The 21,081-nt window shown below is 41.7% G+C and overlaps 1 protein-coding gene across 1 annotated transcript in view; it reads right to left on the bottom strand.

Annotated features, from left to right (window-relative positions):
• The window catches only part of ENPP3 (ectonucleotide pyrophosphatase/phosphodiesterase 3), an 83,452-nt gene that overhangs the window by 38,091 nt on the left and 24,280 nt on the right, over nucleotides 1–21,081 (bottom strand). Inside the window, exons 6-14 of the mRNA XM_090039209.1 lie at nucleotides 16,129–16,226; nucleotides 11,695–11,774; nucleotides 10,932–11,051; nucleotides 9,393–9,502; nucleotides 7,181–7,246; nucleotides 6,040–6,112; nucleotides 5,480–5,588; nucleotides 5,183–5,311; nucleotides 3,475–3,506 (exon numbers count right to left, since the gene is read on the bottom strand). Coding sequence (XP_089895335.1) covers nucleotides 3,475–3,506; nucleotides 5,183–5,311; nucleotides 5,480–5,588; nucleotides 6,040–6,112; nucleotides 7,181–7,246; nucleotides 9,393–9,502; nucleotides 10,932–11,051; nucleotides 11,695–11,774; nucleotides 16,129–16,226 — 817 coding nt within the window. The remainder of the gene's footprint in view (nucleotides 1–3,474; nucleotides 3,507–5,182; nucleotides 5,312–5,479; nucleotides 5,589–6,039; nucleotides 6,113–7,180; nucleotides 7,247–9,392; nucleotides 9,503–10,931; nucleotides 11,052–11,694; nucleotides 11,775–16,128; nucleotides 16,227–21,081) is intronic.

The raw sequence follows: 21,081 nt of genomic DNA, 5'->3' as shown, positions 1-21,081 counted from the left end.
CCATGGTATATAAGATATATCAAATATGTAACAACCCTGTTGACAAATTAGTGCAAAAAACAAACAACATCCCAAGGACTTTGGCATGTATCATTGCTAATATTACTGGCATCCATACCTTGAGTTAGTGTGAGAGTTCTCACTCCATAAGTAAGTAGCTAAAGGTCTTTGAAAGGTTTGTTTTGTCACTCTTTACCATCTTACCATGCCACAAACAGGAGAAAGGAAAGTATTCCTTCACAAGCCAATGACGTGCCATTCTGAAATCATTTAAAAATTATGGGACAAATCCTATTCCATCTATTAGACAATTACATGGACTTAAGTGTCTAAGTGTGATTTTATTCCACCCTGCATGATTCCTCAAAAACTGTTAATGCAAAAGGCAGGTAGGTCCTCCTCTTCCTTTCTGCTTTTTTTGATATTTAGCCTTAAGGTTAAAGAGGCAACATGTTACAAAAGTAATGTATTAACTGTTTTCCAGGAACTCAAGCAGGGAGGAACAGGATTTCACTTAGGCACATAGTACCATTTAGGCCCCAATTGATGGAACAGCCATTTGGCAGTATGGCTGCCTATATACATGGTTAGGGGTATGGGGGGTATTTTAATTAGAGTGGTTCCCTGACAGCCACCCTAATTAAAATGCTGCAGTGTCACGTGCATTAACCTTCCACACATTTAAAAATGGCTGCAGGACGCTTGAACTAAAGCTTATTTGATGAGCTTTAGTTCAAGAGCCACCCCCCAGCCATTCTGAAATGTGGGGAGGGGCTTAACACATGACACTGCGATGATGTTAAAGCATTCTAATTAGAATGTGGAGCGGACTTGATTACACTGGAGCACATCTATAGGTAGCCTATATGTTCAACTTTTGGCACTCTCGTTTATTAGCTTATACATGCTAAAGAAGAAAAATTTGGCAGATTTAGGAAATTTAAACTTAGAAATTGTATACATGGATCTTTTCAGCTTTAATAAAAATGCTTTTCTTCCAACGGTAACTGGAGGGTAGCTACAGTTAGTGTTTCTTTCTAGTTTAGAAAATGAAGAACCCATAGTTCTGAAGCTGCCCAAATTAAAACCACAAAGGATAATGAGTATGCAGAGAGCACAACAACCACAGATCTGAACAAACAAAACCAGCTCATTCACTAGATGTCATGACCTCATTCCACCACTGACTCTGCCTTAGTATATTGCCCAGATTTTCTGGACTTCCTTAAAGAAGTAACACACATTTCTCATCTGAAATATGTGATATGAATAAAAATTATGGAGGAGCAAATTGCAATAACCTGGCAGCTCCCAAAAATTCTGACTGGGAGGTGCTGTGGTCTAGATAGGCTGGATTTTAGGAAACACTGGTGCAATCTGACTGTTAATTACAAAGCCAAAAGAGACTGCACATAAAAAAGAAAGTGCAGGACTATGTGTTGACTTATAATCATAGTTAACCTAGTGAAAGTCATCAATAAAAAAGGAATCCCAAGTAGCTATTAGTAATATCAAGGCTGATCTACTATGGCCCCCCAAAAGTCATTCCTTGACATTGCTCTAACCAAGCCCCTTCACTCTAAACCTCAGTACCTCCAGCACAGCAGGAAAGTATGTGCCACAGCCTAGTTGTGGATTCCCAATTTCCTATGCCAAAGGAATACTCAGCTGGCTCATTAAGATAGCTTTATCGTTTCATCATTACCAAACCATTCTCAGCAGCTGATAATTCTCAGATTCTATTTCAGGAACAGTGAGCACCACAGCACCAGCAATGGGATAGCACAGAGTTTCTGCAGAGCTACTCTAGAGCTTCTGATAGCTGAAGTCAAGAAACATTTAGACTGGAATATAAAATACTCTTTGATTATTCAGTGACAGGCAACCACTACATGATATACAGAGCTGATGAATTATTTAGTAGGTTTCTGAAAGATCTCTTGTGGCGTTATCTTTGAACAGACTGTGAGTGGAATTGTTTCACTTCCTGTGTCTAAATGGTGGTTTTCTAGCCATGTAAGGGACATTTCTGCCTCTTCTGCTCAGGTTGCAACTCTATTACTTCTTCACTGTCTATACCTAAGTGTGCACACACAAACTTAGCAAATACAACAGACTACTGGCTGAGTAGCTATGGATATGTACAAGTGATATATTTAGATTGCCCCAACCAAACCTGAAAATGGTGCACCCAGTCACTTGCCACAGCTCTAGAGATGTGCTGTTTTACCCCCCTGCTCTGACCTGGAGTGGACTATTTTTACCCCCTTGACTACCTCCCCTTGCAGACCCACTAGCACCCACTGAATGTCCACCAGTCCCTGCTGGATCTGCCAACCCCCTCTGGACCCACCACCACTTCCACAGACCTGCCACTCTCATTTTGCCAGCCCCGCTTTCCATCCAACTCCAATTACTTGCCTCTGGATGCCTGTGCCTCCTCCCAGCAAGCAGTAACTGCTCGCCTGCATGAATCCCAACTTAGGTTTAGGTGGCTTAAGCTAAGCCAGGTCCCATAAATGCTTGTTTGCCCAATTTGGCTATGTATGGGTGTGCACCCATTCTGGACACATACTTGGCTCTAAGTCATGAAAATCCAGGTAGCCAGAAACCAATGACCAGCAGGCATTAGATTACAAAGAAGGGAGAGTAAATCTTCCATGTTTTAGCCCCAGTAGCTGAAAGTTTAGGGCACTTGCCAAGGAGACACAGATTTAGGCCCACTCACACAGAGGGTGCTTGATCCAGAACCTCTGATGCATTAGCATTGAACTCTGACCACCATGCTGTACATCATACAAAGGCCAGACTGCTATCCAGACCTCCCCTTGAATCAAGAGGGAGATATGTGGGGCCAGGAGGAAGCAAATAAGCTAAAGGGTGTGTGACCGAATGTAATGTATGGACCTGCTCCAGTGGCAAACAACCAGTCCCTGCTAGTCTAGAGCAGGGGTTTTCAACCAGTGGTACGCATACCCCTAGGGGTACTTGGGATGGCCCCAGGGGGTACTCATCAGAGGGTGCTGCCACTGCCACTTCCACCACCGCTGTGCCAGCGACACTTCTGCTGCCATACCGTCGGCATGCTCACTGATCAGTTGTGGGGAACCCACCCCCCTCTTTGGTTGCTGATCAGCCACTGGGGGACCCCCTTCCCAGCCCCCCCCCCGCTTATCAACTGAATGCTGAGGGATTCCTTCCTTCTTGACCAGCCACCAGAGGTACCCTGGCACAAAAAGGTTGAAAACCCCCGGTCTAGAGAACAGGAGTGATCCTTTGAATTAAGCCCTCCTACAAAGGTTCTGTGCAGTATCCAGAATTTTCCCTATACCAGAGACACTGTTGAGTCAATGCTCTACTTAAAATATGGAATTGCTGCAATAGTTAAAATTTCCACAGATATATGTCTATTGATTAAATTACAAGTAAGAGAAACTAAATCTATAAGAAAAAAATATGTAAATATTTACTTACTGTTAGATTTTTAACAATTCCTTCAGAATCAACTGTTTAAAAGAAAGGACAATAGAATAAGTTACATTCAAGTTAATGAAGTTTCCAAGATTTGTACAAGATTTTCAACCTCTTTCTATTTATAAAAATGAACACCATATAAGCCTACATAAATTAACCAGTTTACACAGGTTACACTGGGATAGGTAACCCAGCTATGTGCATATAAGCTACCAGATCACCAGTTCCAAACACAAACAGATAAACTGCAAAAAGCTGCCATGATGATACCCACCCAAAAGCAAAACGGAAAACATTCAAGGACAAACTCACCACATATATCCAGTCACACTTTAGAACTCTAGATTTGTCATGGCAGATCTAATTTGGACCTCCAGTTCTTTATGTGCCCTATTCCCTGTTCTGAACATACTGTTTCAGAGAAAGGCAAATCTGAGTCTGTAGTTCATTTGCCAGATTTTCGGAGAAAGACCTTAATCTAGAGTCTTAATTTTGGGTATTACTCACCTTTATTTTTTTACTGAACCCTCAGTTTTTACAGGAGAGAAATGCTTGTAGGGAGAGTAAGAGCCCCCAAAGAAATTATGTAAGTAATTAAAGTAAGTAATTAAAATTAATTACACTGAATATTTGTATTATCAATATTGTATTAAGATACTCTCATTGCAGTTTCATGGATAGAGCAAAGTGAAATTGAAATAAAAAATGACTGACTTGCTCACAGGTCATCAAAATTAAGCCTCTAAGGGGCCGCAAATAACTCTCTTCCCCAGAGCTCCAACAACGCTAAGGCCACCACTGCAGATGGCCCTGTGCAATGGCTCTGACATGGTCAATTCCAGCCTGCAGAACAGCCCAGTAATCCTTGTCTAGCCTGCTCAGCTGGGTGAATTTGACATCCCTGGTCTAAGGGTCTCAACTATAATCAAGACCCACATTGCACTAGGAAATTATATATAAGGACAGTATCTACACTGAAAAGATGACATGCTCAGTAGAGAAGTCATGCTACAGTTGTAACTTCATTATTAGCACTCTTCCCATTTTACAAAAGAGTAATTGAGACACAAAGCTTAAGTGACTTCCCCAAAGTCACACAAGAAATCTAAATGGAACTGGCAGCTTATCACAGATCTACAGAGTCCAAGTCCAGTACCTTAACCTGTCCTTTCCTGTTATCTTTCTACATGAGATAATAATGCAAATTATAGCAGGCAACCATCGATAGTCTGGATCATGATGTACACATAAGAGGTCTAGTCCAGGGTTCGGCAACATTGTTGGGCAGAGTGCCAAAAAAACACCCGCAACCTCAACTTGTAAGATGTTGGCATGACAGGGGCAGACGGCAGGGGAGCCACAAAGGGTCCGATCCTCTTTGTGGCAGTGCAGCCCCAGTTCCCTCCCCATCATCTGCTCTGAGGCATGCATGCCAAGCAAAATGCCTTCATGTGCCACACTCTGGGACTGCCTACCGCTGGTCTAGTCAGATGCCTGATGAATGATAAAAGGCAAGTTGGAGTCAAATATTTTTTACCATTTGGTTTTATCTAAGGTTATAGTCAAAGATCATTCTTGCAACGCTGCTTCCCTGGACTAATGATATACAGCCCTGGTAGTTTAGGTTCAAAATGCTAATTACCTACTTTTCATATTTCTTACTATCTACTGTGCTAATTATGCAGTAACAGCACTATCTCACACTTACAAGTAAAGTAGTCCTCTGGAACTCTGTAAGCCCGAATGCGAGCTGCGGGCCCCATATACATGTAGAAATTAGTTTTATTTAAATAATCCGTCATGTATTCTAGTTTGTTGCAGAAGGTCTTTTCCATCCCTGAAGGACAATACATAAATATTTATTTTCTTATATTAAACACACTAATGGCTATTTACAAAGATTTATTAAAACTGATGAATGCAAATGTCAGGCACAAGGGAGGCAATAAAAAGGATACACAGGAACTAACGCTGGAAAACCAATTACAAAAACCATATACATTACCATGATCAGCTAAAACAATGAGGTTTACGCAGTTGTGCAGATTCTGCTGTTTTAATCCTTCCATTAACATTCCTAATGTCTGATCTGCTAACTGCAAGGCTTTAATTACCTAAGGAATAGATAGGATTTCATTAACATTTCATAGCTATAGCTAAATATACCTATGCACTATGTCATCACACTGCTTTGAAGGATCACTTGTTAACCCCATTAAAAGTTGTATTAAACAGGGCCCGTTAAAATCTTAGTCTTGCCTGGAGTTATCTAGGTTCCACTTTTTGCCAATTTGATTAACTACATCTTTCCTGCTTACCAGAAAATGCTAGAATCATGCTAGTATCCCAGACACTAGCAAGAGGTTATATAAATTGAAATCATGATGATGGAGGCCTTCTGTGACCTGAATTCCAGAAGTGAAGAGCAGTCAATGCATGTAATTCACTACAGCATAAAGCAAATTCATATAGATTCAGAGTTTAACCACTTCTTTTGATTTATATAAAGTAATGCATACCTTTATTTTAGAGCAATTTACTTTAAGGGAAAAAAATACAACTTACTCCAGCACTAACTGGTCCAAACAAGTGTCCAGAAGAATCAGGTTCTTCAATATACAAGGTGTAGAAATCAGGCCTAGAAAACAGACAACAAAGGAACAGCGTGAGAAAATTGGGAAAGTTTCTGAAAAAACATCTCTTTATTTTAAAAGATTAAAACAGAAACAAAGGGAAAACTCTGGAATATGCAATTTCTAAACCAAGCCAGTCTCAGCACGCAAAACTATACTGTCAGAAGTAGTCTCTGATATTTTTAGTTGGTTTCCAGAAACTCAGGAAACCAACACTGGAAGGCATGCTTGCAAAAATCAGGGTCTCACATAGGGAAAGGAAGTGCTCTTAGTCGGGCTTAGTTGGCCCTATCCTAAATAGCCACGGTTCTTCATGCTTTACCGGGTGAGGAGCCACAGAGCTTCCTTTCAACCTGCCATCCATTTATCAAGAATTTACTTCACACAAAAAAATAAAAAACATCTTCTTCATTTATTTATATACAGTGAAAATCCACTTGGAAATTCATTTCTTCAACTGAATAACAAAAAATTCAGTTGGAGTCTTATTATTTGACGTAACCATTTGCAAACACAACAGGAATGCAAAGGTGGCCAAAAGTGATAAACTAGAGTCCAAGAACAGTACAGGAGCTTCATAATAGCTCTGGGCATATGTATAGCACAGAAAGCTAATGCTAATATTTCTCTAACCATGTTATAGCCTACACAAACACTGTAAGCTTCCGGAGCACTAGATTAAGGTAATATTTTAAGTAACAGCCTGGACTACTCTATATAATTGGTCTTATTTATTCTTTCTTGTGCAAGTTCTTTGATATGAAAACATCTACAGTCCCAGGAAGGACCTGGGTATCTTCTGATTCAGCAAAAAAAAAAAAAAAAGAATCTGTAGATAAACAAAAAACAAACCATCCAAAGCTGTGCCTTCCCATTCATATATACATACTTCATAAATATACAAACGATTTATGTTACCTTTTTATCACTATATGATGAAGGAAATTAAGTATAGCATGATTCAAATAGTCTTTGCAAATGCGTGAACATAATAAACTGAAATTTATAAGTGTTAGAAAGCTGCTAACATGTCTTCTCACAGATTACTTGGATACAGTATTATCAATCATTACCTTTCAGATTTGGGAGAATCAAGCCACTTCAGTACTTGTGAAATTCTCTCTTGATACGTAACAGATCTAAAAATAATTATTAATATTAGATATTGACATCAAGCCTATGCCAAGATAAAGAAAAAGGCAATTCTACCAGTGAAGAAGCTAAACATATATTGAGACATGCTTTGGTAAGCAACAGGCTATAGCCTTGAACCTGGAGTCTCAGCCTGCCTGGTATAGCCACTCATTTCAGTTTGCTACCTCCTTGACTGGCCATCAGGGCAGACACAGATGATCTGATCCAAACCTGATAGCTACCCACCCATTCCCTGCAACTTTAGTGGGCAGCCAGGGTCAACTGGCCCTTTACCCCTTCCTATAAAAATCCCTGCCCCAAAAGAGGCAGTCCCTGGGCAACAAGGCTTAACCTTGTATCTAGGCTGCCTTACCCTTGACTTGTGCTTCTATGGGTCTCTGATGGATTCTCTAGCTACCCAGTCTGGCTTGCCTATGGACCCTAGGTCTGTCCTGACCCTTTGGCTCCCTAAGCTGACTCCAGTTTGATTTCCTCAACACCTGACCCAGCTGGCCTCCTGACCCCATGTTCTGCCTAAACCTATGGAGCTCTGATTTTGTTCCACAGACAGATCTTATGGTTTCTGACTCCCCTATACTTGGACTCTGTGCATGGCCCTCAGATCTTGGTTGCTTCTTCTGACATGGGTGACCCCCAGACCTGGCCACCCATGACAACAACTGAGAGGTGAGTAGGAGAAAGCCTGGTGTGCTTATCTTACAGAGCATTTATACATGTCCTCCAGGAGTGGAGGGGAAGTGGGGCGTTTTAATTAAAGCGGCTCTGAGCGACACTTACACACAGTTTTCTTTTTAAGTAAATGTTAAAAAAAATGTTATGGTTGTAGCAAGCTGCTAAAGGTTGCTGGGTAATCAAACTCAGTTTGTGGTTCACTAGCTACAGTTAAAAAGGGTTGCAAAATGTCATAAAGTTAAATTGATTTGCATTCTTATCTAAGTGTTTGATGTTTTGCTGACACCGGGTCAGGAGAAGAAATCTGAATCAGCTAATAAGCATAGCATTTCAAGTTCAGTTCAAGTTCCTTTTGAAACAGACCAAAGAGAAATATGTGTTTATTAAATGGAAATAACTATTAACTTTAAGCTTCCAAGAGGTTATTTCTGAGAACTGCTCTAATTAAAGTGCCCAGAGTGTCACATGTATGTTGGTAGGGATCCTTTAACTAAAGCTCCTCTCTCCCCCACCTGCTGCTACTGCTTTCTCTTCTGTCCCAGGGCCGAGAAAGCTTCAAATCCACCCCTACTTGCTCCAGCTGGTCTGCATGGGACCTAGGAACAATGACAGCAGGAGAAGCTGAGATGAGCAGGCGGTGGGTTCCTCCACCCAGCCTAGTCCTATGAGAGTAGGACAGGAAAGGAGGAACCACCCTTCCCCACTGGCCCTCCTGCTGTCACTGCTCCCAGTTGAGCCCATCCTTGCCCAGCCCAGCTCAGGCAGGCAAGAGTAGCTTTGAAGCTCTTCCCACAGACTAGGGTGAAAGCAGCAGCAGCAGCAGCAGGCAGGCAAAGTGGGAAAGAGGAAAGGCAAGAAGGGGACATTCCTGTGAGGATGGAGGAGGAAGGAGAGGGATTCTTGCATGTTTTGGGGGCTTTAAAAATATTCCCAGAGGCTCCTGGGCTGGATCCAGTCTGAAAGAAGGGTGCAGCCCTCTAGATCCACCCCTGTTTACATACATAATCTTCTTTAAACAATATACATTAGGAAAATAATGTCCTATTATTATATGATATGGCATGTTAGACTTGTGGAAACAATTCTCTTCTTAGAAAGAATAATTGAGAAGCCCAAATATTTGACTGAATTGCATAAAATATTATCTGATATTTAAAAACAGGATAGGACAGTTACCTACATTTTCCTGTGGATTGAAATAAGCACCTTGGGCACAGGGATATCCAATACCCATTACTTACTCCTAGGAATTGATTGGCCAAGTCCCTTAAACTGCTTTGAAAATCTCAGCTATAAAAGCTAATTTCTAAGTAAACATGACACTGACATGGTATCTGTTTCCTAGAACTTTGCTTCAAAACTATAGGTGAACTGTGAGTTCAAAATACTTGAAATATCATTGGTCATTCTGGGGTTTTGAACTAGCCATTAGGATTTTTGGACCATAGTAAAACTTACTTGTTGTACATCCTAAAGAAAGTCGGATATGTCCCATTAATAAGAACATCTGATCCGGGCCAAAAGAAGGTGCCAGCCTTCAAACTCTGGCTCATTGCTGTCAGCCAGATCTGAAGGGAGAGGACACAAATAGGCATGCAGGATATGTAACAGAATAACAATACGTAAGACACAAGAGACAAACCAAAATAACAATTCACAAACATTGAAATGGAGGGTCACAGCAAAGGTCATATTTTCATTTGTTTCTTTTACCTACCTTGTGATTGCTTAACTATTGCAATGTTTCCTGATCTGTTGTTTTTCTACTGCATACCAAAAGAAACATTTACATGTGTTGGGATATTGCCCTCTCTTGGCTGTTCTCAGCATAAAAATAACATACGGAGAAAAGACGTTTTGGGAGCAGGACAGAGAAGGGTGTTTGTTCTTGATATGAACTGAGAATAATCTCTCTACATTTCAGATTGCAACAACAGTGCCATCACAAAACTAATTGTTTCATGACAGATTCAATTATATATATATAATTATGTATATGGACCCTTTTATTTTGTTGTTATTTTTTTAATTGAGCTGGGGTTATATTTTGAGATTACTAGTAAAAGAATAATACTAACTGCAGCTGGATCAGAGCTAAACTTCTGGTTTTGTCCTGAAAAGGGCAGTATTTTTACTTTTAAAATAATGGCTGCTTGCAGACATTAAAAAAGAAGAAAATCAGCATTTTACTTTAAACTCCATATGCCCCTGTGCAGAGCCCAATGCACGCCCAGAAGAGGCAGCACATTAATTTGACCTGGCTTGCCCAACGTCTGTTTAGATCAGGCACTTTAATGGGGTTTTTTGGCACTTTTATCTAATATCTGATTGAATCAGCTTTAGATAAGAATGCCCAAAAAGCCCCACTGAAGCACCCAATCTATACAGATGCTGAGGAGCTGGATTGAAGTGACATGCTGCTTTTCTTGAGAAGGCACATTTTTGGGGATTTTTTTTAACGTCTGCAAGCAGCCAATGTGTTTACTATATGAGAAGTACATGTATAAAGTGTTTTACTATTCATTTCCTTGTTTTTAACTGTTTGACTGTTATAAACAATATGACAGATAAGGACATTTTGAGAACCTTAAACTGTTTTCAAGCATTTGTTTTTCTTTTTGAAGTACATGTAAATATCAAACATTAAATCTGGGCAAAACTTACTTCATGGAACCAGGATTTCACTGCAGTTTGCTATATTAGCCACTATATTTTCAGTCTTTTTTTCTTGTAGCAACATGCTAGATAAATAAAGGTGGGGGTTTTTTTCATTTTTAGAAAATAATTCCAACATTAAGCAGCTCATCCACTTTGAACCAAGGCAGAGTGTCTCTTAAGCAAGTGGCAATAATCACAGAAAGACGTTCAGCATGACAGAAACATTTTGATGATGCTTGATATAATGCAGCTTGGTATTCTGCACTGTTTTGTTTTATATGTTGGCATATGAGCTAATCCTGAGGCTTTAAATGGAACTATAGACAAAATGGCACCTACTGGTTCTCCTTTCCACCAGATTGGGTTGAATTTGGCATTTCCAGAAAGTGAAAAACTCTGGTCCAAGTTTACATCGTACATGCTGTTGTCAATGATGCCATGAGATTCCGGGTACAAACCCTGAGAAGGAAAACAAATTAACAAGTTTAAACCTTAAAATCACATTAAATATAACATTATTTCTACCTGACTGTATCACAGATGTTAAAAAGGGAAAAGATCTATTGGGCTGTGTATATCATTAGGATGGCTGCCAGTGAATAGTTCAGCTTCTTTGTTTTTCCCTGTTTAACCAAACTGGTAAAACTGCTGTGACATAAGAGGCTTCTTTTCCTGTAAACACATATAATAAATGCCAACTACATATATATAATCAGAGAAGAAAGCCATCATAAGTAGGTTAGTCATATTCTGGGTGAGACCAACTGGGTGAGACACAGCTCTCCTCATTCAGTCCTGTTCTTACAAGGAGCAGGAGTAGTCTGTCCATAGAGTTAGGCTTATATTTCACTTCTGAGTCAAGAAATACACATGTGAATTTGGAGATCTTGCCCCTTTCCCTCAAAACTGCTTCTCGCAATGTTTTATGCCTCTATGATTTTATCTGTCTTTTATTTATTGTTCATTGCTTCCATGCCTGTGTCACATCTAAAATCATAATGTTAACATCTTGTGACAGACTCATTCTATGTTCAGCCAAAGAATCTAAATCTTAGTATGCTATATAACTAATGAAAAGTAAAAATGGTAAATTCTCACTTACTGTGACAATAGTGTAGTGGTTTGGGAAGGTTTTGGTGGGGTACACAGCTCTCATGTACTTTGTATGTGTGCCACATGTCTCTGCAACAGATATTGGAGTGATTACAGCATTATTTCCTGAACAAGTCTAATAATTATAGTAAATATTTATACAATAAAGCTTATCAAATATTTAAAAACTAAATATTGTCCCTCAAAGTTCCATTGCCTGGGGGAATTTACACCTGCAACTGCAGTTTCCTAGCACAGTGCTCTAGCCACCATGCCATGGGTTATTGGACCATCAAGAAAGGCAGATATGCAGGGCCCATGATGAAGAGAATAAACCAGATGTGTCACTCAGTTAAAAGACTGGTAATGGGGCATAAACTGCCTCAGGGCCGCTTATCCATTTTATCAATTGAATATTAAATTCAATTATATACACTGGACTTTAAGAGGAAGACTAGAAAAGGGTCTGTATTGTGATTAGCCTATGGTCTGCTGGTTGAAGTACTTTCCTTAGAAGCTGGTGACGTGGGGTTCAAATCCTATCTGGCCCAAGAGAGTCTGGAATGTAAGCCCCCTGCTCTCTGAGCTAGTTCCCTAATCATAGGCTGTAAGTTGGGAGTTAGCAGTACTAGTTGTAACTGCTATTTAACTAGTATTTCTGGACTAAACTAGTCTTAGGGTAGAAACAGACACCACTTCTCCTTGCCTTTGTGCCACCATACAATTTATATAGAGGTACAAAGTGAAAGCAGATGGATAAATTTTTGTATTGATATTGATTTAGCCCATACTTTTGTCATGCTACAAATGCCCACATTTGTAGCTGCAGCAGAAGGTAGTGAGAATTTGTGTTGCTTTATTGTGGGGGACATCTATTTGCTTTATGGCAAGAGAGTGTGGGCAGCCTAGAGCTGCCTGTGTTCTCCAGCCACCCCAGGCAAGAGCTTGGGGACTTGAGGGGCCAGATTCTGCACAACTCAGAAACTCCTGCATAGGTTTTGGGCCCTTTAAGTCCTGGGAGAGCCTTCCCCAGCTTTCCCTATTTAACAAGAATCTCCTGGAATATCTGGGGTATATCTGGGTAAGCAGGAAAAGTCAGGCAGATCCCTGGGATCTCCAGCATGAGTCTAGGCAAGCTTTCCCTGCTTACTCAGATGTGCCCCAGAGATACTAGGAGGCAGTCCTGGTAAGCTGGGAAGGCTGGGCAGGGGTTTCCAGGACCTGAGGATCCTGATCCTCTGTGGGAATTCCTAGGGTGTGCAGGACTGGGCCCCTCGAGTCCCAGTAGAACATATTGCCCATTGCTCCCTGGCATCAGTGGGTGGGACAACAGGCAATATGTGTTTCACCAGACATACCATAGCACAGCTGATCTGCTCTATGTGGTAGTGTCTGTTTCTAACTTTATATGCAAACATGGGAGATCCTCTTTAACTGCACAGCGCTGCCAAAATGGGGCCCTATAGAGAATGCCCAGTTGGTGTAACAAGCAAGCATATGCACAGCTGAACCACAAACTACACATAAGGGCCAAAAACTGCAGTTACCTGGTTGTGTATGTGCCACTTAGACAAAGCCAAATACAATTTTGCCCTAAGGGTTGTGCCCAAGGTCACCTAGGAAGCCTGTGGCAAACTAAGAAATCAAGCCTTGGTCTCATGTGTCATTTGGTGAAGATATACAAAATATTTATTCTGGAACATTTTAATTTTATTCTGGGGTAGAAGTGGAGTGGTGCACACCATTTAGACCTACGCTGAGATAAATTACTCTACTCTGAGGCAAAGCTTCCTCATGAAAAGCCTGTAGTCACCTTAGGCCCAGCTAAGTTACACAAGTACAGGTGTCAGATATCTGTAGTTCGAATCAGTTTCAACGCTTGCTAGCCTTTTGCTAAACTATTATATGTCACCTGCAAGTATGCCTGGCTTGAAATAACCTCTTGGAAGCTTAAAGTTAATAGTTATTTCCATTTAATAAACACATATTTCTCTCCCATCTGTTTCAAAAGGAACTTGAACTAAACTTGAAATGCTATGCTTATTAGCTGATTCAAATTTCTTCTCTTGACTCAGTGTCAGCAAAGCATCAAACACTTAGATAAGAATGCAAATCAGTTTAACTTTATGACATTTTGCAATCCTTTTTAACTGTAGCTAGTGAACCACAAACTGAGTTTGATTACCCAGCAACCTTTAGCAGTTTTTTTAACATTTACTTAAAAAGAAAACTGTGTATAAGTGTCAATTCAGACCACTGTTTTTGCAAAGAAAATGAAGAATATGAGTCTATACAGAGATACTGAGAACAGTTTGGGTTAAATCCTACTTCGCATTTACATACGTACATACCACTTAGGCAGCTGCATAACTGCAGTTTTTGACACAGACTCAAAGCTTCATAATGGCTGTGTAAGCTCCAGAGAGGAATAAAAACACCCAAGTACAAATATAACACCTCGTAAGTCCTAAATATTTAGTTACATAAAAACTACAAATAGTTTTTCTGCCGAAAGTGAAAAATGGAGAAGGATCCCTCCTACTTTTTAGCTCAAGGTGTTTTAGATAGAGCACTTTTTTTGTATCTCTATCCCCCTCTAAGCACTCTGAACCTGTATCTCATACTTCCTAGCAAAAGTGTTTTAATCTTTGGATAATCAGCTAGGCACTGAGGCTTTCTTGTCTGGGCAGCCAAGAGGAAAAGATGTGTAGACCAGAGAGAGAGAGAAACTAGAGAAAGAGTGACTCAGTGAAATGGATGCTGCCCTGGAAGGGAGGGGACCCCAATAATTTTTCTGTAACTTGTATTTAATATTTATTGGATACAATGATAAACAGCAATGGAAACATGCCAGCTCCACTAGGGACCTGGTGGTTTGAGAAATTCCCTGAAAATTGGGAAATACAGGTTCTTCTGAGTAAGGGAAGCCTAGAATCCTCTCCCTCCTATGATAAGTTTGCAAAAGACAGTTATTGGACTAAATGTAGGAGAGGCATCTGTTCCTACCACCTTGTTTCAGGCACTTATATGCCAACCTGGACAATCCTAACCTGCTAGAGGTTGAAATAGAAGGTAAGAGCTGTATAAGCACCAAAAATGGCACCAAGGTATCTAGATACGTGTCACTTGCATGTATAAAAGTAAAATAGGATTTGGCCTTTAGGGTGTGATTTTAAAGTGTTTATGAAATTCTCATGAGAAGCATGCTCTAGGTGTGCACTTCTGCTGAGGAACCTCAACTCCCACTGACTTAATTTTCAGATTCAGTGTAATCTGCATGTTTTAGGACTGAGTCTGTAGTCACCATAAACAGTTGAATATATTTAGAATGACATTGAATAGGCCTGTGCGAAGCGGCAAGTATTCACTTCAGATTTGGATTCAGCTGATTTGGAGGACAGTGATTCAATCTGGAGATTCGAATCACTGTTCCGATTTGATTCAGCTGAATCAGACCCAAAAGTTTTGGCATCACTTCAGAGATTCAGCCATAGACTAAACAAGCAGCTGACATAGTTGCCTCCAACTGGTAAGTCTGTTGGGGTTGAAGGAGGGAGAGGCGTGGGGGAGGCAGGGATTGGGACCGAGATAAGCTGCCCACATGGGACGGCGGGGAGGCTGTTACTCAGCAGGGGGGGTGGGAAGTTCAGGATGTGGGCCTGGCAGCACTCAGAGTGGGGGCTCTGCCCTGCTGCCACTTGCCCAGCCAGTGTGGGGAGGGGGGCCCAATGCAGGGGCGACTTGCTCCAGGAGGAAGTGGGAAAGCGGCAGCAGAGCATAGCCCACACTCCCACTGCTGCCACACCCACATCCTGTGCCCCCTCATGCTGGCTAGCAAGCAGTAGCCAGGCAGAGTCCCTACTCTCAGTGCTGATGTGGGCATGGCAGTGCTGGGAGTGGGGGCTCTGCCCTGCTGCCATTTGCCCCCTTCCACCCAGAGCAAGTGTGCCCGCATTGCACCTTCCCCCCTTGCCAAAAAGGCAACTGACCATGAATAGACCCAAGTACCTAACTCAAAAAGTCTGTCTCACTGAGTGATGTTTCTTTTTTACCCATGAAATTGTTCCTTAGACATAATTCAGTATAGAAATATATGATAGCCCTTACCTAAACAGAATGTTTCATTATAGCTTACAGTATTTTTCTTGAATGGGGTACAAAAATGCATTACATTTTCCACTGGAACTTTATATATTCTCAGACTATATTTGAAAAAACATTTCTCAATATTTGATTTAAGTCTGAAATCATATGGCAGAGGCTAAATGGCCAGTGGTCAGTGGGTGATTTTATGTGCTATAAAGCAAAAGTTAAACTAGACAAACCGCAGAAGACAAGGCTGCTGTAGTTGACCAGGAGGTCACATACATAAGGGAGAAGACAAGACTGAAAAACCTGCTTATAGTTTCTTGTTGTTCAGTAGTCATTACAGTTGATAACTTACTGAGTTTTTCAATATTTGGCAATAAAGAACTCCATGTTTGTAAATATTCAGCTCTAAAGCCATCCATCGAAAAGAGGATAAGTGGTGGCAGATCAAACCTACAAAAATACAAAAACTTGTCATCACAAAGGAGCCTAGTTTGGAGCTCTACACTCAAGCTTGCAAATATGTGGTGAAATCAATTTCAAATATATATTTTTTTGAATTTTAGGAAAATCAAATAATAATGAGAATTAAGGGGAAGGTTATTTGTAGCATCTTTCGAAACTGGGTTAATGAACAGCTTCAAGACTGCCAGAAGAGGAGCACTAAGTACATTTACAACCAAAAAAAAATCAGCTCATGGGATTCCATTTTAAATTATTAAAAAACTCAATGGAGTAGGGGCCAAATCTGGACCTAGTTAGCACAACTCTTATTGATTTTGTTCGCAGTTGCACCTTCCTATACAAGGGCCTCAGTTTCATCTCTCCTCTCTCGGTGGATCATGACATCATCTTCCAGTGTGTCGCCACAAAGAGTTTCAATATTTTAACGGTCCCGTTTCAAGTAACTTTACTCAATTGGCCTGAACTTCAAGAACAGCATTTTGTTGTAATGGCAGAAGACTTCTTCTAAATATCTTCCTACATTTCCTTTCTGAGTAGACCAAGTTCTTCTTACACTAAAATCTTCTGCCACCTCCATGGAGTTGGAGCATATGTTGAGGTTACAAACAAATTGACAAACAGATTGACTCAATCAGTATCACTAAGAAAGTTTAGCATTTATACATTTATAGTTTCATAGTTTCATAGTTTCTAGGGTCGGAAGGGACCTGAGCAGATCTAGTCCGACCCCCTGCCATGGCAGGAAAGAATACTGGGGTCAAATGACCCCAGCAAGATGTTCATCTAACCTCCTCTTAAACACTCCCAGGGTAGGAGCCTGCACCACTTCTCTTGGAAGCTGGTTCCAGACCCTAGTCGCCCTGACCGTGAAGTAGCGCTTCCTGATATCTAACCTAAACCTACCCTCTGCCAGCTTGTGACTGTTATTCCTGGTCACTCCTGGCTGTGCTCGGGGGAACAGTGACTCCCCCAATGCCTGCTGATCCCCCCTGACTTGTTTATAACAGGCCACAAGATCCCCCCCTCAATCTTCTCTTTTGGAGGCTGAACAGGTTCAGGTCCCGTAGCCTCTCCTCGTAGGGCCTGCCCTGCTGTCCCCTGATCATACGAGTGGCCCTCCTCTGGACCCTCTCCATGCTGTCAACATCCCTCTTGAAGTGTGGCGCCCAGAACTGGACGCAATACTCCACCTGCGGCCTGACCAGTGCCACATAGATGGGGAGGATCACCTCTTTGGACCTGCTCGAGATGCATCTGTGGATGCATGCCAAGGTGCGGCTGGCCTTCCTGACTGCCTCTCCACACTGCCGGCCCATGTTCATCTTGGAGTCAATGATGACCCCCAGATCCTTTTCCACCTCCGACCTGACAAGAGGGGAGTTCCCTAACCTGTAGGTATGGTGCCGGTTGTTCCTCCCAAGGTGCATCACCTTGCACTTGTCTGTGTTGAAACCCATCCTATTCTCGTCCGCCCACCCTTGTAACCTGTCTAGGTCTGATTGTAGCCTGTTGCATCCTTCCAGTGTGCCCACGTCCCCCCACATCTTAGTGTCATCAGCAAATTTGAACAGTGCCTTTTACCCCCTCATCCAAATCACTGATGAAGATGTTGAACAGTGCGGGCCCGAGGACCGAGCCCTGCGGAACCCCACTGCCCACGTCCTTCCAGGCTGAGAAGGACCCATCCACTACCACCCTCTGGGTGCTGCCCACCAGCCAGTTGGCGACCCATTTGAATGTGTGGGTGTCTACACCACAGCCCCCCAGTTTCTTAATGAGAACAGGATGAGAGACAGTGTCAAAAGCCTTCCGGAAGTCCAGGAAGACTATGTCCACTGCTACCCCTGCATCTAATGATCTGTTGATCTGAGCGTAAAAGGCCACCAGGTTGGTCTGACAGGACCTGCCACTGATGAACCCATGTTGGTTGCCCCTAAGCATGCAGTCCCCTGCTGGCCCCTCCTGGATGTGTGCCAGCGTAATTTTCTCGAACAGCTTGCCTAGGATCGAGGTAAGACTAACTAGCCTATAGTTTCCTGGGTCCTCCTTCCTGCCTTTTTTGAAGATGGGGACCACGTTGGCCCTCTTCCAGTCCTCCAGTACCTCACCAGAGCACCACAAGTGCTCGTAAAGTTGTGCCAGGGGACTTGCAATGACCTCGGCCAGTTCCTTTAGAACTCTAGGGTGGAGATCATCATAATCATATGCTATTTGTTATTATTTACTATAAATAAGCAAGACTAAAACCCTTAGCACCCTTAGCACTGAGTAAGCTCTGCAGATATAGTAACTGTGATGGCAGTATACATTAATTTAAATTGCTCTCTAAGAATAAAAATCTGAACATTTGTTAAAGTAAACTCTAGCCAAGACAGTGGTTCTAACTTCATTAGGGTTTTGTTGCATGTTACAGTAACACTATAAGGCACACAAATCTTGCTCAGTGTTAGTACCACCTCATGTTTGGAGCAGTCACACTTCAGACCAGCAGAAGGACTGAAAAATTCTTATCCCCCCGCCCTATTCCAGGATTCCCTTTTGCCCCCTGCTCCCTGGGTTCCCCTACCCCTGCCCAAAGTTCCTCCCAGTCCCTTGGGGTTGCCCCCTGCCCCTCCTGCCCCCAGGACTCCCCCCACCCCCGGCTTACTTCTGGCTATGCACACTGTATGTCCCAGGGGAGCAGTCAGAGAAGGGTTAACCTGCCTGACTGGCCCACCACCACCACTGCTGCCAGGCTGCTGCTGTTCTCTGAGCTAAGCCCAGCCCAGAGAGCAGCAGCAGTGGTGATGGTGGCCAGACAGACAGACCATCCCTTCCCTACCTGTTCCTCAAAGAAAGACAGCAAGGGCAGCCACAAGTAAGGGTGGAGGCAGAGATGGGGGGACAATGAGTGCAGATCTGAGGTGCTGGGAAGTTTGGAGGGAGGCAGTGGGCCTAAGCCAAGCTAGTGGGGGCAAGGGTACACTTCATTTACATTAAAGTGTACTAGAGTGTCTATACCTTAGTGTAACATGAGCTGGGTAACACACATCAGAGATAATCCTAGCCTGGAGTGGCATAACTTTGAGCCCCCTAACTAGCACGTAAAATTAGTTTCAGGTGTTATGTCATGTTACAAGCTCCAGGAGCAGACCAAAATTACTGTGTAACAAGGCCCATTAGACTCAAGGTATCTTTTAGACTATTTCAGCTGTTAGTTTTCACTTGATTTTTTGGTTAAAAAAAAGAAGCAATTATTCTAAAAGAACCCAAAGCCACACCAGTTCAGAATGTTTTTAAACTCTATGGATTTGAAATCTCTGGGTTTATCTTGTAAATCATGTTTGCACATCTAACGGTACTAACACTGCTTGGCAGCCCAAGGCACCCTTGAAATCATCTCAAAGTGCCCTATGGTACCTCAGCACCTGAGAACCAGTGAGCTTTGAAGAGTAAAATGTGGCTATGATCTTTGGGGATGGTTCTATTTCTTTTTATAATACATGGTTGACAAGGGTAGCACACAGAATTACAGTCTTCCAGTTCTGTAATTCAGCATAATTTAATCTACCCTAGAAATCTTCAAGAGGAGACTAGACAGTTACCTTGCTGGCGTCACCTGACCCCCACTTATCTTTCCTGCTTGGTGCAGGGGACTGGACCCAATGATCTTCCAAAGTCTCTTCCAGCCTTGCAATCTATGAATCTATTAATAATTACCTTTTTTATAGTTTAATTTATAGCTGGAAGTGGTAATTCAGCAGATTGTCTTAAATTAGGGACCTGAATATCATGGAACCTAAAAAAATTAAATTACAATTCTGTTCAAAGGAACCCCATACTCAGTATATAGAGAACTCTATTGCATTGGGTCAGAACTCTCCTAGCTACAATGATTTGTTATCTGCAGTCATTGGTAACAAGTTTCTAACACAATTTCTCCAATTAAAATAGTGATTCATCCAGAGAGTCATACTGATACATACTAACTCCTCTTAATTTAAAATCACCATTTCACAACAATAAGGAAATCTCCTAAGGAAGTTTCAAAGCAGGTTGTACCTGGCCCATTTCTAATCTTACTCTAGTCTAACCTTAAAGCTAGTCTGACATTAAAGAGCACCATGGATTGTGGAATAGAATATGTATCCCACTTTAAGGCTGTGAATATGTTTCAAACAAGATGAGTTATTTGTTAACCTAAGAAGTACTTTTTTATACTCTGATCAAGCAATTGCATGCAGGAATTCTTGAACTTTGGAATGAGATTGTACTACTACAGGTGGTTACAAATATTTGTATGTAAAAATACTTGCATATGCACATCATAATTCTAACACCCTGACTACTGTAGGTGGTTACATTCAGGGGAGTACCCAGGGAGGGTGCAGTGGGGCAGTTGTACCACCTCCCTCCCCGTAATTCCTCCTCCCCCCAAACTTTAAAACTAACTGCTGTGGGGTGGGGGCAGCAGCATTTCTATTCAGGCACTGTAGAGAGAGTCAACTGACTTCATGGTTCATTGTCATTTCAGACTGATTTCTGTCTACTCCAAAGGTATTAAAAACAGTCTGTCCCTTTTTTAATAGTCTTGATGTTCTACTGTTCAGACTATCCTTTCTTCTTTATTGTCTGATATTCTGGATAAGGTCTCTCTCTCATTTCACTGCCCTGCTGACTATTTTTAACTCTAGCTAAAAAAACTTAACTCAGGTATGGTAATATTAACTCAACTGTAAAAACCTTTGACAGTGATGTGTTGGAGACACTGTCAAGACACTCAAGAAGGTTAGATTTTTTTCTTATGAATCTGAATAAGATTTACATTTAAGTATAATGACTACAGGATTATTGACGCAATATC

This window comes from Crocodylus siamensis, chromosome 1 (assembly GCF_052110815.1).
Source record: "Crocodylus siamensis isolate JL-2025a chromosome 1, ASM5211081v1, whole genome shotgun sequence".
Classification (NCBI taxonomy): domain Eukaryota; kingdom Metazoa; phylum Chordata; order Crocodylia; family Crocodylidae; genus Crocodylus; species Crocodylus siamensis.
This window is presented reverse-complemented; position numbering and strand designations above follow the sequence as displayed.